The sequence below is a fragment of the Emys orbicularis genome, chromosome 3 (assembly GCF_028017835.1).
Source record: "Emys orbicularis isolate rEmyOrb1 chromosome 3, rEmyOrb1.hap1, whole genome shotgun sequence".
NCBI classification, from domain to species: Eukaryota; Metazoa; Chordata; order Testudines; family Emydidae; genus Emys; species Emys orbicularis.
Window position 1 is genome coordinate 199,263,316 of NC_088685.1, and position 22,009 is coordinate 199,285,324.

Sequence of the window (22,009 nt, forward strand, 5' to 3'; positions counted from 1 at the left end):
AGATATAAGACAGTTCAAGCAGGAAGTGTAGGGGCTGGTCTGAGTTTGATTATTGCACTTGGTTGTGCGTTGTAATTGTTTCCATTGTAACTGCAGAGTTGCCACAGTGTCTCTCTCCAATCTTGGAGTGTAGGAAAGAAATTGGCAGCCATTGCATCAGCCAGCTGGTGCAGAGATGTCAGGCTGGTATGAGGATCAGAATGTCACTAGACTTAAGGGCCAAGATTGAGTGTATCCATTGGCTATTTGCAGAATACTTCGGTGTCAGTTGCCTGCAACCTTGTATGTCACTGAGTGGCATTAGAGCCTGCCAGATTCTCATTGTATATCTGGTGAGAAGACAGCCTTGTAATGGGGGTTAAGCATTCCCTTTTCATTTGTAACATAACTTCAACCTTCTGAAACACTACCTTGGAGTGCTCTAAGATGCTCTTGATACAGGGATAGCATGGTGCCACTATACCAGTTGGTGTGGACTGTGCCAGTAAGGGAGATCAACTGGGAGGTGTCTAAGGACCTATCTGGGCTTGAGCAAGCGTGATCAGGCATGAAGGTTCATTTATAGCAGTCCAGGATGGTGTAAGGAGGGAAGAATTCCCTGCCTGATACAGTTTTGTCAGACATCCAGTCTCTAGTTATTTGGCACAGGGAAGGAAGTAGGGATGACAAGAGGAAACATTAATTGATATTTACTAATTTGGCAGAAACCCATTGTGGTTGAGTGAGTTGATTGGCTTATTTTACCCCTAACCCAAAGACAGGCAGGGAAGAGAGTGGATCATTGATGCAGTGTGAGATCAGAAGTGGGGATGTACTTTAATATCATATACCTCGTTTGGGCCTCATTCTTCCATTACTCAAAGGGTCCGTTGGAGGATTTCAGTCTGTGGGCCTAAATTGCACGTGAATGAACACATGGTGATGCTTCACCATATGGAAGCCATAATTTGACTCCAAAAAGGGATGGCACTAGAAATGTCTGACTGCCAGGTAACAACTGAAGGCTTGACAGACACTGTACATCATTAATGAAAGCAGCAGCCTAAAGCTCAACCCAATGCACCTTCCTAGAGTTTTTATTTCTAATCACAGAAATAAATATAGTTGCTGTGGCAACAAATAACTGTACATCTCCCCCCCCCGCTTTGTGATATTAAATACAGTGATAACTTACACTCTGGGACTGAGAAAGTCTCAAACAAATTAAAAATGATGCTCTTCCATTACAGCAGATACACTCCGACCTCTCTCTGATAGGAATTCTCTGATCTCTGACACATATCTGAATAAAAGCTTTGGGTTTTTCCCCCTAATTGATTCTCTGAGGTTCTCCAGAACACAGAACAATGGGCCAAACTCTGTTCTCCTCTACAAAGCAGCAATTCACACTGAAGTCAACAGGAGCTGCAGCCATGTGAACAAGGGCAGGATTGGTCTAATGTTATTACTGTAAGATCTATCACACTTTCCGATGACCTCCTGTTAACAACTGCACTCAAACCAAAGAGCTAAAAGCAACAAAAACAAAGATATGCTATAAATACTCTCTCTCATGGCATCTAGCAAATGATGTAAAGACACAATTGGAAAAGCACCCTGAACTGCCTGTCAGTAACAGGTTATTAAATATTTTTGTCTACTACCACCACGACCATGACATTTTCCATGTTCATTTCACAAATGTGATCTAGAGTTCACTTACTGTTAGATGCTGGAACAGCCATGCCCTCATGATATTTGTGGCTACTTTGGGAAAGATGCCACGCTTTTTATGTCGCTTTTTGTCCTTATCTGGATCATCATCATCACCTGTGCTGGGGGAAGCTACACTGTTGTCCAAGCCGTCACCTGTAAATATAGTGAATCAAATTTTGACTTATGCTATCTTTAGATACTTCAGTCAAAGCCTGACTTTGGGGTATATGAATATTTAAATGGGATATAAATTCTTTTGTGCTGTAATTCCTGGGGAGGGGGAGAAAATAACCCCTCTCAGCCAAATTCTGGTTTATTCTGAACAACTACAAGAATGAGATAGCCATTTCTCTCATTTCATTCAGCACAGCAACAAAAAAAGTGAATTAAGCACCCTGCTTGCCAAGCTGGAGGAGGGGGAGTCTCTTCATTACCTTCACAGAAATCTCTCTGTGTTTACAGATCAGGCAAATGGTGTTTGACTCAAATTGTGGCTTATAATGTATTGATGATGTTATGTCACCTTAACATGCAGCAGCCCAGATGTCATGTTCCACTCTGAGATGCAAAGTTCAAATTAAGAGTCAGCTTGCTGGCAAATCTCTTGCACCATTTGGTCCTCTACCCAAGTTCAAAGAGACAATAGTAAGATTGAGGCTCTATCTATATTAAGACTGGAATTTTCAAAGCATCTAGATGCCCGACTCACATTCACTTTCACTGGGACTTGGGCACCTAATCTCCTGAGATGCTGTTAAAAATCCCGGCCCAAAGAAATTCATGCTGGGTTAACTACACTTATACCAATGAAGTATGTAAGCCCTGCCTTGTGCTGGTGCACCACATCTACATTAGGTGTTTGCATCAATGTAATTACATTGATCCAGCACAAATTTCCTTAACATAGAGAGGGCCTTAAACTCGCCAAATTAGCAGCTCATCTACGGGAGTATAAAACTGGATAGCAGTGGCTTTTGTCGGTGGTGAAATAGCGGCCTACTGTGCAGAGAAAAACAATGGTTTTGAGTGCCTGGTCAATCAGTGCACCATTTTTGTTTAAACTCCAAAAAGTAGTTCATAAACAAATCCATATAGTGATTTATTCTCTTCATCCCCTGCATGCGGATTGAATGATGTATCATGGCTTCCAAGGATAGTACTTTTATGATAAGTGCAGAGTTGTGATGCAATTAGGCAAGTATTCTCTACACCCCGAGGCAAGAATGATCAAGAAAATAAACTGAACTGAGCTGAATCAAGAGTTTAAACTCTGTTCTGTTAGGAATAAAAAACAAAAGATGGGTTTTGGACTGTCAAAATTGTCATACATTATGTAGAGTTTAACTAAAAAAAGTGACAACGTTTTATATTTTTAGTATTTTACATTTTTATATATTTTACTACTGACTGTAGTGAATTTGTAGCTGTCCTTATGACTGATTGTGTGTATTTAATGCAAGACTAGACTTGAATATTCATATTTATAAAACAAGGTCCTCATGAAGAGTCCAGATATCTTTGGCTGATAAATTCTTTGAAAGCTCAATAGGTTAAAAAAAAGAAAGAAAGAAAGAAAGAAAGAAAGAAAGAAAGAAAGAAAGAAAGAAAGAAAGAAAGAAAGAAAGAAAAAGAAAAAAAAAGGCTTTTATACAGAGAAGCAATTCACCATATAAAATAATAATTCATAAAAGAAACATGAGCAAAGGAAACAACTCAACAGCATTTAAAATTTCCATGGGCTAATCCACTTTCTATCTGTAAGACAAGAGCAAGGAAAAGAAAAATATTACATGTTCATTGATTAAAAATGAAAAGCTTCTAACCTAATGACACTGTCTTTCACCACCTCCCTATGATTGTTTTACCACTATTTTTAAAATATACTTTCTATCCATTTCTAACCCCCTTCAGATTAATTTAGTAGGCAATGCCTAGTGCCTGACTAGAAGAGAATTCATTGATAATTTATGGAAATATGTACTATAATCCAACGGAGATGACTTTTTTCCAGCTTTGTGCATCAATAGATAATCAAGGCCTTAAAGCAGCCTGAGCTTCCCATTACCTCAGGCAAAAGAATTCCTGAAAGCATGCCTTCAGGGCACCTGAATTATATACTCCATTAGGAGAGGAAAAGCTTTCTGCATTCCATGTATAACACTCCCCAGAACCTTTCCTGTTTATTTCTGCTGTATGAAAGCAGAAGCATTAGGAACAGAATTTTTTAAGTGAAGACTTATGTAGATACAATGGAAAAACCTTTCAAGCGAGAGCCAGATCACCTCCTTCAATCCCTGGCAGTGACCTATCCCAAATAAAAGGTTTCTGTTACATCATTAGCTCCAGCCAAAAACAGCCTTGGCTTAATGCACAGTTTGTTCTTCCTACTGTTTTTAGGCAAATACAGCTACTTTACTCCCATCTGGGAGGGAAATTACACTGCTGGGTTGTAATCTAAGACAAGATTTTCATTGGAAGCAAATGCTTTCAATCCAGTATAAATACTGGTGCATGTTCAGAAAAGCCTAAAACAATAAACTCTAGTCCTGTCCGACACAAGTTAGGGAAGGTGAAAGGGGGAAGTGGATAATAAAGCAACAAACTATTCTAAAAGCAAATACTTTCATATATTTTAAATAAATTGTTTAACCTCTTCCACTTTTCTAAATTGAAAATTGATCCTGTAAAGACTAAACCTCAGAGGAAAGTCTAAATGGTCAATTGTGTTTTTTAACATTTCTATTCACTCTGCAATTTGATATAGTCACCTCTATGAGGTCTCCAGAGAATTTCTTTCCCCTTTTTTTTTTCTTTTTTCTTTTAACATCACTAACCAAACTTGAAGAACCATTGACCAACCACATGGTAGCAGCTACGAACCACATTTGTAAAATGTCAGCAGTGACTTCATTCCTGAAGTTGACTTCTCCTAGCGCCAAATGAAGGCAAACTGAAAAGGTGGAAATAATCATAAAAATGATGCTAGTCCATAAACAAGCTTACAGCCTCATTAGTATAGCAGTAGGCTCCACTGGGTGATTTATGCTCGTTTTGCTGATGCCATGAGGAAATGCCATAGGGCAACTTTAGCCAACTGCTAATGGTTTCTGACAGCTTCTTAGCAACTAGTGCAAGCAACGTTGTGGCGTTTGCTAGTGACAGAAACTGAAAATGTCATATTATCTGCCCATGTGTCACGAAGCCCGTGTGGCAATTAACTAGTAGGCCAGTGACTGAGGGGCCAGAAGCTCTTTAAAATGGCCTTTGGCTATTCGGGGAAGAGTATGCACACTGCTTGCATTCGTGTTGCACATATGCAACATTTTAATGCAGAAATCTGGTTCAGACTACCTCTGCCTCAGTCACTGATGAGTTTGGTCCACTCAAATCCTTTTGTCTGCAGAGAAACTCCCAGTTGCTTTCTCTTTAGGCATTGCATGACATTATCAGAAGAATTTAAAGTAATCTGTCTTGATATAATTGTTTGAAATGGCAGTTTAATTGGCAATACCTGATTCTCTATTTTTGAACATTGAATCCAAAAGGTGCTAGCTGTTTTTCTGCTCTCTCACAAATTAGTCTAAAAGGATTTAAGATCACTGAAGCAGACTCATTGCCTGTCAAATTGCTAGGAGCAAAGGAACTCTGCACAGCAACTAGACACTATTTAAAAAACACAGAGCCTATAACAAGCATAAGGAGAGTCTTGGCTCCACATTTCAGTTTCCAAGCTATCAAAACCATACACTATATGTCAAACTGTCAAACCTTTCAGCATGGCCATTTGCCCTTTCAAATAATATTTAAGAATTGTTTTTACAAAATTTTATAGGCCATGGTCTAGTGAAAGAGGCCAACCAACAAAGAAAGGAATTTGTACTACAATTCGTCCATGGACAATTTCTTGTGAGACCTGGGCCTATCCCCATGGAGTAAGGCAGGTGACCTGTGGCAGCTCCCAGGCTGTCAGAGAGCTCAGATTTCAAACACACTCAACTCAAACATCCCAGAGTTCCCTATTTAAGCACACCCAGGCATTTAGGCTGTGCTATCTTGTTCCTTTCAAGAAAGGATAAAGCAGCATTTATTGTATTCAGACCATTCAATGGGTCAGACTGGCCATGTCAGCAGGGGTTCCTCTCATTCAGGTCAACCTCCCCCCACGCCCCCAGACACATTCTCCTCCTACAACTTCCCTTCTTTCCCCTTCCTCCACACCCCAAAATTTGTAGACAGAAGCAGCAAAAAGGCAACAAAGTTTGTAACAATCCCATAGCATGCAATTATTCCTGGTGTTTATGGGTGATCAGTTATACACATTTGTTGGCAAAATAGGTACTTTATATATGTGCTTGCATTCATTCATAATAATGACGTGCTGCAGCCACAAAAATCATATGACAAGTCTAAACAATTTTTCCTAGTTTTACAATGAGCCAAAAAAAGATCCTATTGCAATATTAAAAGATAGAAAGTATAACTTTTCATTAAATATACTAGGCCTAGGACAAATTTTCAAACATAGAAGCCTGAAATTAAGCTCCTAAATCCATATTTAGGCTCTAAATAAAAATGACCCAAATCTGCAAACATACTGAATACCCCTTGCTCCAATTCATTTGAATAGGAGCTGCAGATGCTCAGCACCTTGGAAAAAATCAGGACAACTTCTCCTTAGGTGTCTAAGATCCCAATCCCACAAACATTTGCACATGAATGACTTTATACATCAGAGTAGTCCTGTTGAGTTCAGTGGAACTACTCATAGGCGTAAAGTTAAGCATGTGACTAAGTCTTTGCACAACGGGTCCAATTCAGAGATTAGGAATTTAACTTCAAGTACCTATGTTGAGAAATGTTGGCCATAATTTATACTTCATACAAATTCATATACTTACACATAGCGGGCCAAATCCTGCTTGCATTACTCACGTTAGTGGATTATTTGCATGAACAAGGCCAGAAAAATATGGCTCATTCTATACATTTTTTTCTAAATACACTTGGAAAAGGAGTTAATTTTCTAGCCAACGTTTTTTTAGGCTATGGAAACCTCATTAATTGTCTTAAAAGTTAACTATAGCTTCTAAGACAAACAGAGAAATACACTGCTCCCCGAAAATATTTTCACAATACACAATCTTATGCAGTAAGTTGCTATTTCACTCTAGGTAACAGTCATATGATCAAATTTGCTTTAAAAATATTAATATTTTTTTCCATTACAAGAACACTTCTTTTTCTTAAAAGGCTAAATTCCAATCTTTGCTCAAGAGCTGAACATTTTGAACATTTTAAAGGAGGTGTTATTCAGGGGGATTATACTGGTTAAATTAGTTTAAAATTGCTGGGGGGGGAAATAGCTTTGCTACAAGTCTGAAAAATTAGACAGCACTGGAACTTGCACAACCAAACTGCAGGATGGAATCTACATTCCAGGGTCCAGCTTTTACAATCCACTTTTAGATAAGAATCTAAATCCACCACTTTAAGGAGTTCACTGAAGAAATGTGAAAGAAATGTACCCAATAGCACTGGAAAATACTCTCAGCAACTTTTAAGTGCACCCTGAACTGGAAGACACCATTAACATGGGACTACGCCAATGTCCTTTAAAATAAGGAGAGCTCCCTAAATTTAACTTTTTGTTTTTTCAAATCTTTCACATTAATGGCTGTTTCTATCTCTTGGAGTAATTTAGGGGTTGCACATTTTTGTGCTTAATAATCTAATACAATAAAAATATCTGCTCTGGCCAGAGACTATATTGGATTTTGTATTAGAGTGACATTGTTCTCCGTTCCAGTGAAACAATAAACACACAGCTTCTCTTCATTCATAGTCCTGTCGATAATGTTGTCTTTTTAAACTCAATACACAGTAAAAATTAAAAAAGAACATTCAGGTATGTGTTCCCCTTTACTTCTGACTATTTTTATTATGAGACACTTCAAATTCTCTAAGGCCTGGTCTACACTACACCTTTAATTCGGATTTAGTGGCTTTAATTCGAATTAACTCTGGAACCGTCCACACAACGAAGCCATTTAATTCGAATTAAAGGGCCCTTTAATTCGATTTCTGTACTCCACCCCGACGAGCGGAGTAGCGCCAAAATCGAATTTGTCAATTCGAATTAGCGTTAGTGTGGCCGCAATTCGATGTTATTGGCCTCCAGGAGCTATCCCACAGTGCACCATTGTGACCGCTCTGGCCAGCAATCTGAACTCGCATGCACTGGCCAGGTGGACAGGAAAAGCCCCGGGAACATTTGAATTTCATTTCCTGTTTGCACAGCGTGGAGAGCACAGGTGACCACAGAGAGCTCATCAGCACAGGTAACCATGCAGGCTGATAATCGAAAAAGAGCACCAGCATGGACCGTACAGGAGGTACTGGATTTGATCTCTATATGGGGAGAGGATTCAGTGCTAGCTGAACTGCGTTCGAAAAGACGAAATGCCAAAACTTATGAAAAAATTTCCAAGGGCATGATGGAGAGAGGCCACAATAGGGACACAGATCAGTGCCGCGTGAAAGTCAAGGAGCTCAGACAAGCCTATCAAAAAGCAAAGGAGGCAAACGGTCGCTCCGGGTCAGAGCCGCGGACATGCCGCTTCTACGCTGAGCTAAATGCATTTCTAGGGGGGGCCGCCACCACTACCCCACCTCTGACTGTGGATTCCGAGCTGGGGATAATCTCATCAGGGACACCTGATGATTCCGCGGAAGGGGAAGAGGAGGAGGAGGAGGAGGACGAGCTGGCAGAGAGCACCCAGCTCTCCGTTCTCCCCAACAGCCAGGAACTGTTTCTCACCCTGACTGAAGTACCCTCCCAAGCCTCCCAAGCCAGCACCCAAGACCATGACCCCATGGAAGGGACCTCAGGTGAGTTTACCTTTTAAAATATAAAACATGGTTTAAAAGCAAGCATTTTTAATGATTAATTTGCCCTGAGCACTTGGGATGCATTCGCAGCCAGTACAGCTACTGGAAAAGTCTGTTAACATGTCTGGGGATGGAGCGGAAATCCTCCAGGGACATCTCCATGAAGCTCTCCTGGAGGTACTCCAAAAGCCTTGCCACAAGGTTTCTGGGCAGTGCAGCCTTATTCCGTCCTCCATGGTAGGACACTTGACCACGCCATGCTAGTAGCAAGTAATCTGGTATCATTGCCTGACAGAGCCTGGCAGCGTATGGTCCCGGTGTTTGCTGGCATTCAAGCAACATCCGTTCTTTATCTTGCTGTGTAATCCTCAGGAGAGTGATATCGCTTAGGGTAACCTGGTTGAAATAAGGGAATTTAATTAAGGGGACTGAGGTGGCCGTTCCTACTGGGCTGTTTGCCTGTGGCTGAAAAGAAATCCTTCCCTGCATTTAGCCAAGTGCAAGGGGGGGGGGGAGGATTGGCCCAGAGCTTTTCGCGTTTTGCTAGCAGGGATCTTCCCTGATACCAGCCAGGCGGTGGGGGGAGGGATAAAGCACTCATCCCAGAGAATTCATGGCGGGTGGGGGGGGGGGTGTTAGTTTGGTTCCTGCAGGGATCTTCCCTGATACCAGCCAGGCGGTGGGGGGAGGGATAAAGCTCTCATCCCAGAGAATTCATGGCGGGTGGGGGGGGGGGGTGTTAGTTTGGTTCCTGCAGGGATCTTCCCTGATACCAGCCACGCGGTGGGGGGAGGGATAAAGCACTCATCCCAGAGAATTCATGGCGGGTGGGGGGGGGGGGGTGTTAGTTTGGTTCCTGCAGGGATCTTCCCTGATACCAGCCACGCGGTGGGGGGAGGGATAAAGCACTCATCCCAGAGAATTCATGGCGGGTGGGGGGGGGGGGGTGTTAGTTTGGTTCCTGCAGGGATCTTCCCTGATACCAGCCACGCGGTGGGGGGAGGGATAAAGCACTCATCCCAGAGAATTCATGGCGGGTGGGGGGGGGGGTGTTAGTTTGGTTCCTGCAGGGATCTTCCCTGATACCAGCCACGCGGTGGGGGGAGGGATAAAGCACTCATCCCAGAGAATTCATGGCGGGTGGGGGGGGTTTGTTAGTTTGGTTCCTGCAGGGATCTTCCCTGATACCAGCCAGGCGGTGGGGGGAGGGATAAAGCACTCATCCCAGAGAATTGGATGGGGGGGGGTGTTAACCTTCAGCAGCAGAAAACAAGCTAACAGGAAAACTGCAGCACAACGGGCTTTGCTTGGTATGTGGGAAAGCAGGGCGCAGAAGCCTAAAGACAGTGGCTTACCATGGCAGCATGCAAGGTGAATTCTGTTTCCCCGACCTGCGTCTGTGATCTCTAGCAGCAAAGCCACAGGCACTCAATATTAAGAGGCAAAATGCGACCTTGCACAGAAATCACATGTGCTATGTAATGTGAATAGTATACACCGTGAAAGAGTATAAGCATTGTTCTGAAAAATGTATCTTTTAAAAAAATTCTCTCCTTTTTTCACTCCCTCCAGCAGGTGCAAATGTTTCAAGCCTCCCTCCTCCTTCCCGAAGGCTATCCCAGATAAGGCGTCGTAAAAAAAAAACGAGAGAAGAGATGTTTTCCGAAATCATGCAATCCACCAGGAATGAAAGAGCTCATCTGAATGAGTGGAAGGAGACGGTTTGCAAGTATAGGAAAGAAGCCAGTGACCGTGAGGACAGGAGGGACCAACGTGAGGACATGAGGGACCAACGTGAGGACAGGAGGGACCAACGTGAGGAGAGGAGAGACGCTCGAGATGAGAGGTGGCGGCAGGAAGATCAGAGGAGTCGGGAAGCAACGCTGGGGCTGCTGCGTGAGCAAACAGACATGCTCCGGCGTCTGGTGGAGCTTCAGGAACGGCTGCTGGAGAACCGAGTGCCGCTACAGCCCCTGTATAACCCCCCTACCTCCTCACCATGTTCCATAGCCTCCACACCCAGACGTGTAAGAACACGGGGGGGGAGGCTCCGTACACCCTCCCATTCCACCCCAGTGGACAGCCCAAGCAAAAGGCTGCCATTTTTTTAACCTTTTTTTACTGGGCTTTTCCTTCCCGCAGATCCTCCTCCCAAACCCCACTCAGGTTCTGTGCCGCTACAGCCCCTGTATAACCCCCCTACCTCCTCACCATTTTCCATAGCCTCCACACCCAGATGTGTAAGAACACGGGGGGGGGGGAGGCTCCGTACACCCTCCCATTCCACCCCAGTGGACAGCCCAAGCAAAAGGCTGCCATTTTCTTAACCTTTTTTTACTGGGCTTTTCCTTCCCGCTGATCCTCCTCCCAAACCCCACTCAGGTTCTCTCCCTCTTTTTATAATCAATTCATAAAGAATAAATGATTTTTAAACAATGGTGACTTTATTTCCTTTGAAAGCAAGCTGGGGGAAGGGGGAGGGTGGGTTCCTTACAGAGAATGAGTCAATAAAGGGGGCGGGTTTTCAGGAAGGATAAACAAACATAAATTTCACACTGTAGCCTGGCCAGTCATGAAACTGGTTTTCAAAGCTTCCCTAATGCGCAGCGCTTCATCGTGTGCTCTTCTAATCGCCCTGGTGTCTGGCTGCGAGTAATCAGCAGCCAGGCGATTTGCCTCAGCCTCCCACCCTGCCATAAAGGTCTCCCCCTTGCTCTCACAGAGATTGTGAAGCACACAGCAAGCAGTAATAACAATGGGGATATTGGTTTGGCTGAGGTCTGAGCGAGTCAATAAGGATCGCCAGCGACCTTTTAAACGGCCAAATGCACATTCTACCACCATTCTGCACTTGCTCAGCCTGTAGTTGAACAACTCCTGACTCCTGTCCAGGCTGCCTGTGTATGGCTTCATGAGCCATGGCATTAAGGGGTAGGCTGGGTCCCCAAGAATAACAATTGGCATTTCAACATCCCCCACGGTTATTTTCTGGTCCGGAAAGTAAGTCCCTTGCTGCAGCCGTTTAAACAGATTGGTGTTCCTGAAGACGCGAGCGTCATGAACCCTTCCCGGCCAGCCCACATGGATGTTGGTGAAACGTCCCTTGTGATCCACAAGTGCTTGCAGCACCATTGAGAAGTACCCCTTGCGGTTTATGTACTGGGTACCCTGGTGCTCCGGTGCCAAGATAGGAATATGGGTTCCATCTATTGCCCCACCACAGTTAGGGAATCCCATTGCAGCAAAGCCATCCACTATGACCTGCACATTTCCCAGAGTCACTACCTTTCGTAGCAGCACCTCCGTGATTGCTTTGGCTACTTGCATCACAGCAGCCCCCACAGTAGATTTGCCCACTCCAAATTGATTCCCGACTGACCGGTAGCTGTCTGGCGTTGCAAGCTTCCACAGGGCTATCGCCACTCGCTTCTCAACTGTGAGGGCTGCTCTCATCTTGGTATTCTGGCGCTTCAGGGCAGGGGAAAGCAAGTCACAAAGTTCCATGAAAGTGCCCTTACGCATGCGAAAGTTTCTCAGCCACTGGGAATCGTCCCACACCTGCAACACTATGCGGTCCCACCAGTCTGTGCTTGTTTCCCGGGCCCAGAATCGGCGTTCAAAGCCTATAACCTGGCCCATTAACATCATAATCTCCAAAGCACCGGGGCCCGCGGTCTCAGAGAATTCTGTGTCCGTGTCCATGTCCTCATCACGCTGGTCGCTGCGCTGCAATCGCCGCCTCCTCCTCCTCCTCGCCTCTTGTTTCTGGTCCTGTGTAAGCATAAACTCCACGAGAAAGCGCGAGGTGTTTATAATGTTCAAGACTGCGTTCTGGAGCACAACGGGATCCATGCTTGATGCAGAATGGAGTCTGCAGAGTTCACTCAGGAAAAAAGGCGCGAAATGGTTGTCTGCCGTTGCTTTCAGGGAGGGAGGGGGAGGCTGTACCCAGAACTACCTGCGACAATGTTTTTTGCCCCATCATGCACTGGGGTCTCAACCCAGAATTCCAAGGGGGGTGGAGACTGCGGGAACTATGGGATAGCTATGTAAAAGCTACCCACAATGCAACGCTCTGGAAATCGATGCTACTATGGTAGCTTGGACGCACACCACCGAATTAATGGTGCCTAGTGTGGCCGAATACATTCGAATTTATAAAATCGGTTTCCTAAATTCGAATTATATAAATTCGAATTAATCCTGTAGTGTAGACATACCCTAAGTAGAATACTTAACTTTTAACCATTTATTCACAGCTCTGTTGGTCTTTTCCTCTTGCATCCCAAACAAGAACATAAGCCTTTTGGTAACCATTCCTGATCTTAGGTATACTGGAATCTTTTTCCACAGTCAAAACTGATGTCCATATAATCAAGACAAGTTCACAGTAAAAGGCATTCTGGGAAGTTCAGTAGACATCAAAACGATGTTTTTGTATCGGATTGCACTGGAAAGACTTGTTTATTAATGAATAATTTAAGCTAGTATAATGTTCCAGAGAGATTTTAAATAGCATCAAAACAACTTTCTTCAAACTTACATAAGAAGAGTTAATTACAAGCACCTCTCATGATATTTTCACTATTCACTCAGATGCCCCTTACTAAAATATGTAAGATATGTATTGTATGCTAGCCACCAATTTGCTGCTTTCACACCTGCACTATAAAAGGGCCCAATCATACTAAATACTGAGATTTTCCTGTAAGATGGATAGCATTTTCCAATGAACTCAATGAGAGCCAGAGACTCTCACCTTTGAGAAGGAGCAGGCCTGAACATGCTGTAAGTCTAGACTGGGACAGAAGGAATTACTCTATCAGACCCTTACTGCTACTGTACTTGGATTGACTGGAGCTGGGGAATATAGAATATGTGGACCGCCCATTCAAATGTGAACCAGGAAAGTAGTGACCAAAAGTCATTTCTAAATGAGAGTTTTTCAGAGGCCTCTGAGAAATGGGTTACTGGTCTAATTCTAGTGGACAGATGTTCCCCCCCTAACTGGCACTAAAATCTGAGGAGTGAATGGATATGAAGACTGAAGCACCCACCCACTCCAGAAGAAGGTTGACACACGTTGGCATGATGCTTGCACAGCCATCATCCAAGCTGTACCTGTTCTGTGCTTAAACAGAAGGTTTCACGTGACAGGCCTGTCAATCTGGCAGCTTTCACAACAACCACATTTATGTTTTTTTAAAAATAAGTAACATTCCCCCATTGTGACACTCTCTCAACTTGCCAACACCCAAATGTGGGACTAGAAGTGAAAACAGGGAAGACAAGAAAAACAGTAGTGTAGAAAGGTTAAAGTGGGTGTGGGATTTCTTTATCGTAAATAACATTTCCTGTTACTTAAATTTCACAAATAGTTATTTCTGATGCACGTGCATGATTCAATGCCTGCTGAAATAAATAGGAAGAATCACATGGACTACACTGGGCTTTGGATCCAGCCCCAAAAGACTTACAACAATGGATGTTTGGGGTCGGGGTGAATTTAGAGCATCCATTTTTGCAATGAGGGACAAATTACCGGTAATTAAGGAACAGGCTTGTTAACATGTTTAATGAAAAGAGGTAATGAGGAACAAAAAAGGTTGAAAATGAGCAATAGCAATGCACAAACACAGTATGTTTGGGTTTGCAGGCATATCTTAAAGAGGTGCATTACATTTTTCATGCAAGGATTCAGACCATGACACAAACAGCAGGGGATTGCCAGTCACGGATAGTATCCATATTTACAAGTTACTAAAGGAAACAGTTGCAAAAATATCCTACACAAATATTCGTATATGGTGTAACCTGGCCAGGTATAAATTACACTCTGGCATTTGACAAATTTTCAAAGTTTTTTCTTCTTGAATCATTGTACTTTGTTCTTTAGAGACAGAAGCACCTTTTTCTAGTAACTTGATCCTCCTTTTTTACTTGAATTCCCCTCAGGCAAACAACCAGCAAATTAGCTGTCTACACAAAGAGTAAAAACAGCATTAATGAATAGGGAAGAAACACAGATTTTACTCATTTTCATCCATTCAGCAGTTTTTATAGCTAAACACCAAGGAAAAAAATCTGCAAAATGTAGTACAACTTCTTAATGGAGTCCAGGAAAGTCCAGTATTATGGACAAGTTGCAAGATATTTTTAGAGTTATGTATCTATACTCTGTATTAAATATTAAAAGGAAAGCAATTAATTTAATGGGAAGCCAACAACTTTCTCCTGCCAAAAACCAGAAGCTTACTTTGGGAAGTTGTAAGAATAAATACTGCATAGAAAGAAAAGTACCTGGTTAAACAAGAAAAATATGCTGTTTTAACCAAGAAGAGTCAAAAGATCTTAGAAAAATCTAGAATAAATGTCATAACACTTGTTGAGAAAAAATGGATTCAATATGAAAAAAGTTACACACTTTGTTCAGATATGTTACTTTTAAAAAGCCTTTTGGCACATTAGCTGAGAAGCCGGCCTATTATGTTGTCAACAAGAAGGAAATAGACTATCTAACTAGACAAAAAAGTATTTTGGCCTGAATTTTGATTTGACTTGTGCTTACACACAGGTTACAAACTGGGAGCATATGAAGCAGCAAAGGAGCACGTCTTCAGAATCACACTACCATAACAGTCTGCCGAAATGTACGTAGCTAATAAAAATGGTCCAGAATCTCCGCTAGTGTAAATCAACATGACTCCACACCAGCTGACGATTGGGCCCAGTAGGTGGAAGGGCCTATCTGTGCATTTTACACAGTTTGTAGGACACCTGACTTGTGGCTGAACCTAAATGGATGCAGGAGGCCCAAAGCAAAGAGGAGAGCATCCCAGTTATAGCCTATTGGCCACTTTATTTGTGGGAGTAATTTCTCCCAACCAAGTGTTACCATAGGCCACTTTCCCTCAGCAAGGCTGCCTTTGTCCTGCACCCTGCCAAAAGAGATAGGAAGCAAATAATTTTGCACTGCTTCCTCCAGTCTGAGAGGGAGATAACCAGAGATGCTCAGGAATTTTCTGTCAAAACTGTTTATGACAAAAAATGCAACAGTAAAATTTCAATTTTGCAACAAAAGTTTGATTTTCGGTAGGGAAAAAAAATCAAAAACAAAAATATTTCATTTTGGTTTGACAGCAAATCAAAACATTTGGGTTTGTCAAATTAACTAAAATGTTTTGTTTGGGGTCAGCTCAGCATTAATCTGTGTTTGCCTGAGCTGCCACGTGGTCCTCCCCTCTGGCTGCATTGCTGCAGGGCACTATGGGAGATTTAAAGGAGAATTGTGGCATGAGGCAACTGAACTACAACTCCCATGAGGCACCATGGCAGCTCAGTGAGACACAGATTCATGTCAAACTGAGCCAAAATTCGGGAACGCTGAAACATTTCATTTCAATAGAAAGTGGCAGATCTTTCTGCTACATGAAATATTTTGGCATTTCAACTTGTTGTCCCTGATTGAAGATGAAAACAAATGATGAAATATCAGAATGTCTCACTGGATGGAAATCCTGATTTTTGACCACCTCTAGAGATGACTGCCATAAGTCAGTGGAGACTAACAGGTCCTCTGGCCCTGGAGGGCAGGTACTTTGGATAACCCTTCTTTGTCTCATCAGGCAGCACACGCTGAGGATCTGCTGTTTGCCAGCCAGAAGGCAGGCTCATTGTTGAGCCCACAGTTTTGCCTGGAGGCATGCTACAATCTCACTAATGTGCAATAGTATCTGGCCCCCTTTTTTGTGGTTTGTTTATTTCAGAATACAGCATCTTGGTTTTTATTTTCCCTCATCCATCAATGAAATCTGATAATGAAAAATAAAACTGAATAAAAGAAAACAGATGATAACCATCACTCTTCATGTGTTACTACACATACAATTGGCCCAGGCACACTTGTCAGACCATGCTGCTGATAAAGGGAAATACAAAAGCAAACTCACACAGCTTTTTCTCTTTTGACAATTACAGAGCCTCAGTTGTAGTTGTTGCCTCTGCAAGCCTCTCATCCTCCCCGAAACCCTTAGACAAAGTTCCTTTTGCCCACTACCACTTGCTTAGGCAAACTATAAACTCAAACATCTACCTCTCAATCTAGTATTTCAGGAAAGATGCCTGCCTTTAAAATTATGGTAAACATTTACAAGAATAAGAAATGCAACAAAAAAGAATTAAATGATAACACTTAGCCAATTTTTGAAAAAACACCACAGAAAGGCTAACTAATTTTCATCACAGCCTTCTCACATACGATAGCTAGTTGTTGTTATTTTAGTACCCCCATTTCACAGATATGGAAACTGATTAAGAAAAATTAAGGGCCTGAGCGTATGACCCTTACCCAGTTGGATTGTTTGCAACACATGAGTTAAAGTGACAGCACTGGAACTTAAGTGACTTGTTCAAGGCTGCAGAGTAAAAACAGTGTCAAAGAGAGAGTTCGAGGCCTCTGAACTAAAGAGTCAGAAGTACTTATATCTTGTGCTCAGATCCCTTCCAAATAAGACAAAAAGCTGAACAGAAACTCTTTCCATTTTTATAAGCAAGGTTACAAAACAAACACTTATAACCGAAACAGTTCTATTGCTGGTAAATCGCAGTCAGAGTGGACCACAAACTTTTCCTCTCACTCCCTCTACCAGAGAAGCTTGGGCATGCTTTAAAGAAAGGATGGTTAGCTCTTGGAAGAAAGATTAATGTTATATTGCTCATCACATGCACACACAAAATAACCAGTTGAGGAAAAGCATACTTTAATCCAAGAGGAGCCCTCTGCATAGGAATCTCTTGGGGATGTCTGGGGGAACGGAAGGGTTTAGACAGGTACAACAAACTGAGTTCTTCTTTATGCTGTTCCACACTCCCTACACTGCAAAAAAATAGTGGTTTTGTTCCTAGACAAGGGTCCCATTACAATAAATAGAGGGAGGCTGCTTGTAGGGAGGGAGGTACAGAAGCCAAAAGGAGATAAAGAGATTGACTACAGCAGGCTTGTACCAAATTTCCATCCACCTGACTGTCTCTGTCCAACACAAAAGGCAACTCTGTTCTCATCAGGAAGTGATTTAAAAGGTTGCAATGAGGGAAAAAACAAAACCTTGAACATGGGATATTGTGAGACTGATTATTTTGCACAGAGAACCAGTCCTTACAATTACAGTGAAAGCCACCTAGATATGCGTCTTCCAATAGTAAATATACAAGGCAATGTGAGTGCTAATGGAACGACAACTTTACTATAACAATTTCTGGTGACTTCCATTCTGCACCACACATAAGAGGGAGCTTCACAAAGTGTTGTCTGAAGTGCTCCTAAACCAAAACAAAAAATTGGGAGCAAGGGAAGAGGCCAATTGATTCCCTGCACAAAGGTAACACATCCTTATCCCATGTGGAAAGAAGAGGGTGTTACCTTTTCCACTGGGGCTCTCCACAGCACTATCCCCTGCTGGGCTCCCTGATTCACACACAAAGCAGTATTAACACCTCCAATGTCCTATGAATGACTGCTATGGAACCAAGGAAGCATAGCTCCTGTGGGAGATATCTTAGTGAAGGAGTGGGGCAAGGAGAGCCGCACAGAGGCTCCAGGCAAGATGACTGCTCCTTCTGCAAGTCTGGAAGTCCTCTTATGCAAGAACCTTCTGGATTCATGGGGGCTTCAGCCTAAGACTACTTGGCGCTCATACCCTAAACTCCTCCCTCCAGAGCAGATGCTTCTGAGAAAATGCTGCAAGATTAACCTCATTTACTGCCCCCTGAAATGCCAATGAAGAGGGGTCATCTGGCACCAGGATGTCAAAATTGATGACAAAACCTTTCACCGCTAGGTTGCTGATTGCAGCCAGTTTTTGGCCAGAATTCTTTACACCAAAAGATGAAGATTTGGGTAGATCAAAACATTTTACAAATTCGTGTCAAATTTCCCAATTTGTTCTGGTTGGGGGAAAAGAAAAATCCAAAAAATGGAAACATTTCATTTTGACATATTTTAAATGAAATGTATCAATTTTATCTGAAACAACTTTTTGTTTTGAAATGTACTTCAATTTTATTAATAAGCCTTTAAAACTACTTGAAAACTAAGCAAATTGTTTCATTTCTGGTCAAGCAAAATGTTTTGTTTTATTGCAACTTTTTTTAAAAAAAAATGTTTTGGTTCACTGAAATATTTGAAAAAGCTTTTGTTTTCAGTCAACTTAAAACAAAATTTATTTTTCAATGTTTTGGTACAGCCAGCGAACCAAAAAAAAAAAAAAAATCAGTTACTCGCACAATTCTAGTGCTGGTTTGAATCCAGCACACATAGTGCACTCTGAAAATTCTTACCATCTAATGGCTGTTCAGGGAAATAATAGAAATGGGTAGGTGATCTTGGCCCATTGTTAGTGGACAGGAGTCACATTTAGCACTAAAAAGGACCCTTGTTTGCCAGTCTCAGCAGAGGCCAAGGACTGGTTCCTTCAGCATGGTCCCTCAGAGGCATGTTGGAAGGACTTTAAAAAAATAAAATATTTCACATCTACTAGCTACCGGGTCCCCTCAAATTCAAATTAAATGCATTCAGTATCTTTTTGGTTTCCTACCAACTAGCATCATTGCTTCTGGTTCTGTGCATGTTATCTTACACTGCAGATAGTGATTAGTCTATATTTTTCTCCCCAACAGCTCTGCAATGGTCTTGAAGGATCCAAAATACACAATGTAGGTGACAGCAGCGTTAGGCCAATAATGAAGGCTTTGGGAATTTCAGCTAAAATGTCATCTGCACAGAGAGATTTTATTCTATGTTCTCTATTTTTATCCCCTTTATTTTTTTCCCCCACTCTCTCCATCATTAGCTGCCAGGGGTTCTACTGAATTGACAAACAGCGAGGAGAAAAGAGGGAAAGGCTGTTGGGTCCCAGTTTTCGTTATTGTTTACGTTACAGTTGCACCTCGCAGCACTTATAAGGTCAGGGCTTCTTTCTGCTATGCACAAAGGCAGAGTGGGAGTATTCTTTTCCCCATTTTACTGATGGGCAATGAGTCGCATAGCAATTAAGTATCTTGTGCAAAGTCACACAGATGTCTGTATCAGAGGTGGGAATTGAACTCATAAGTCCAGAGTCCCAACCCAGTGCCTTAACTATAAGAGCTTCCTTCCTTTTCCTGTTGAGTGCATAAAGCTTGCTGTGTTCTCTCTCTCTTATAATACTGCTTTTGTAAGAAAGAAGCATGTGCTGTCAGTGGTTTGGTTCATATTTAATAAAATATATATTAGTAATCAAAATAATTAAAGGAATCCTCTATATTTGGAGGACCAAAAATCATAGCCATTAGTCACAATTTATTCTTGCCAGGCAGAGTTTGGCTTCAAAAGCAGTTTTGCTTTTCACATTGTGTGGTTGAAGCAATCCCATGCACGTAGAAAGGAGTTATCACTAGAGGCGTTGCTCTTCCCCAGTCTCATCTAGGTGACATGAAGGAAGCTTTTCCTATGCCTTCTTCCTTGGGGGGGGCTGGACTATTGATGGTTCTCTGTGAATATTCCACAAATGCTTGTTGATTGGTTACTTCTGAAGCTTGCTTATTTCACTATGGGCCTGAGAAACTCACACTGGCTTTGAATTAGGTCCTACAGCTTCTTTATGGAGGGACTACATACGGCTTACTGGATACTTTAGGATTTTGTATGTCTTTGCAGTACTGTTCTAAAAATTAAATATATAACCTTGTTTTTTAAACTGTCCATACACATGCATGTGAAAAAATGCACATCTCAACTGTGTGCACAATTAACAGGGTAACACGCAAACTGTCAGCTATGCATCTAATTGGCCATCCACAAATACTGATTTGTGAATGCAAAGGCAGCAGCTCCATGGGGAAATGAGGTGTGCACAACTGCATGCACACTGGGGGGAAAAAATCAGGCCCTTACATTTCTAGTGAGTCCTTATTCTTTGAATCCTTTCATGGACTCCCTTTTTCCACCAAATAAAATTCAAGCTTCTTGTCTCTACCTTCAAAAGCCCTTCCTACTTATATTCTATTGTCACCTCCATTGTGTCAACAATGCCAGTTTCAACCAGTTTGTCTGCGCTTCACTCTCAACCAGCTCCATGCCTCCTTTTGTATCCTGGACAGGGCCTATAACATCACTATCCCTCCATTAGACCCACTTCTGCCAAGCACTGCAGGAGTCAGTCAATTTATATTGTCTAGGTTGAGGGACACCTGGGGATTATTGGTTATTTACTTACCAAAGAAATGACATATTAGGATTGTATGATTAATCTCCCTTCCCCCAACCTTCACAGGTTGCTCGTTTTAGACTATGAGCTCTTCGGAGCAGGGACTGTATCATTGTGCACGTGAAGGTCAGCGAGTGCTACCTGAACACAAATAACTCTCCATAATCCTGGATTTATGTATGATATGAATAAAAAGGGTTCTGTGATGCTTTGGTGTTCAAAATTGTGGGAAGGATGGATCCCTTCATAGAAATTGTTGGGAATAGCAGAAACTTCAGAAAAAGGAGTGGAAAGAAAGGGCATGGGAGGAGGAATCTGCATCTTCAAAATGGAAAGGACAACGGAAAGAAGAAAATGGGGAAGTCTTGTTTCAAATGAGCAAGTTTACTGCCCCCTCCCTTGTGCAGAAAGTGTTTGCTTTACTAAATCTAAAAAAAAAAAAAAAAGTGGTGTGCCTGTTAAATCTGCTCCTAGGCAGCTTTAACTTGAGCAACCTGGTGCACTTATTCTTCAGATCACCATAGATTCTCCCTCACCTTGGCAGTAACAGAGGGGTTGTATTATCACATGAATGAACTGCTCTTGAACAATTTATCCAATGTATCAGGAACAAACAGGCTTTTCTTCAGTATCGCACATTCATTTTCTGGCTTTCCCCCTCTCCCATCTCCACAAACAGAACATATGTATTGGGGTCAGGGCCAGCTCCAGGGTTTTTGCCGCCCCAAGTGGCGGGGGGGGGAAAAAAAAAAAAGCCTTGAACGCGATCGGCGGCAGCTCCACCGCGCCGCTTTCTTCTTCGGCGGCAATTCGGCGGCAGGTCCTCCACTCCGAGAGGGACAGAGACCCTCTGCCGAATTGCCACCGAACAGCCCGATGTGCCGTCCCTTCCCCTTGGCCGCCCCAAGCACCTACTTGCTCAGCTGGTGCCTGGAGCCGGCCCTGATTGGAGTCAAGGAAACCCCACACTCTTCATTAATGTCTAAGATGTTCCATATTCATTTCTATTTATTGTTAGGTGTCACTTCAACAAACTAGGATTATGGAGTGACCTGTAAGATTTGGTGGTTTTAGCTGCAATACCTGATTTGAGTACTGTTGATAACTGTAATTATATATTTTGCAGGTGGGAAGAATGCAGATAAGTATCAATTATCCTCATCTGTGAAAATACAAAGCCGGAT

The 22,009-nt window shown here is 42.4% G+C and overlaps 1 protein-coding gene across 1 annotated transcript in view; it reads right to left on the minus strand.

The window, feature by feature from the left end:
- Positions 1–22,009, minus strand: part of MEIS1 (Meis homeobox 1) — a 136,262-nt gene that overhangs the window by 63,530 nt on the left and 50,723 nt on the right. The window contains exon 8 of the mRNA XM_065402245.1: positions 1,703–1,848. Within this exon, the coding sequence (XP_065258317.1) occupies positions 1,703–1,848 (146 nt within the window). The remainder of the gene's footprint in view (positions 1–1,702; positions 1,849–22,009) is intronic.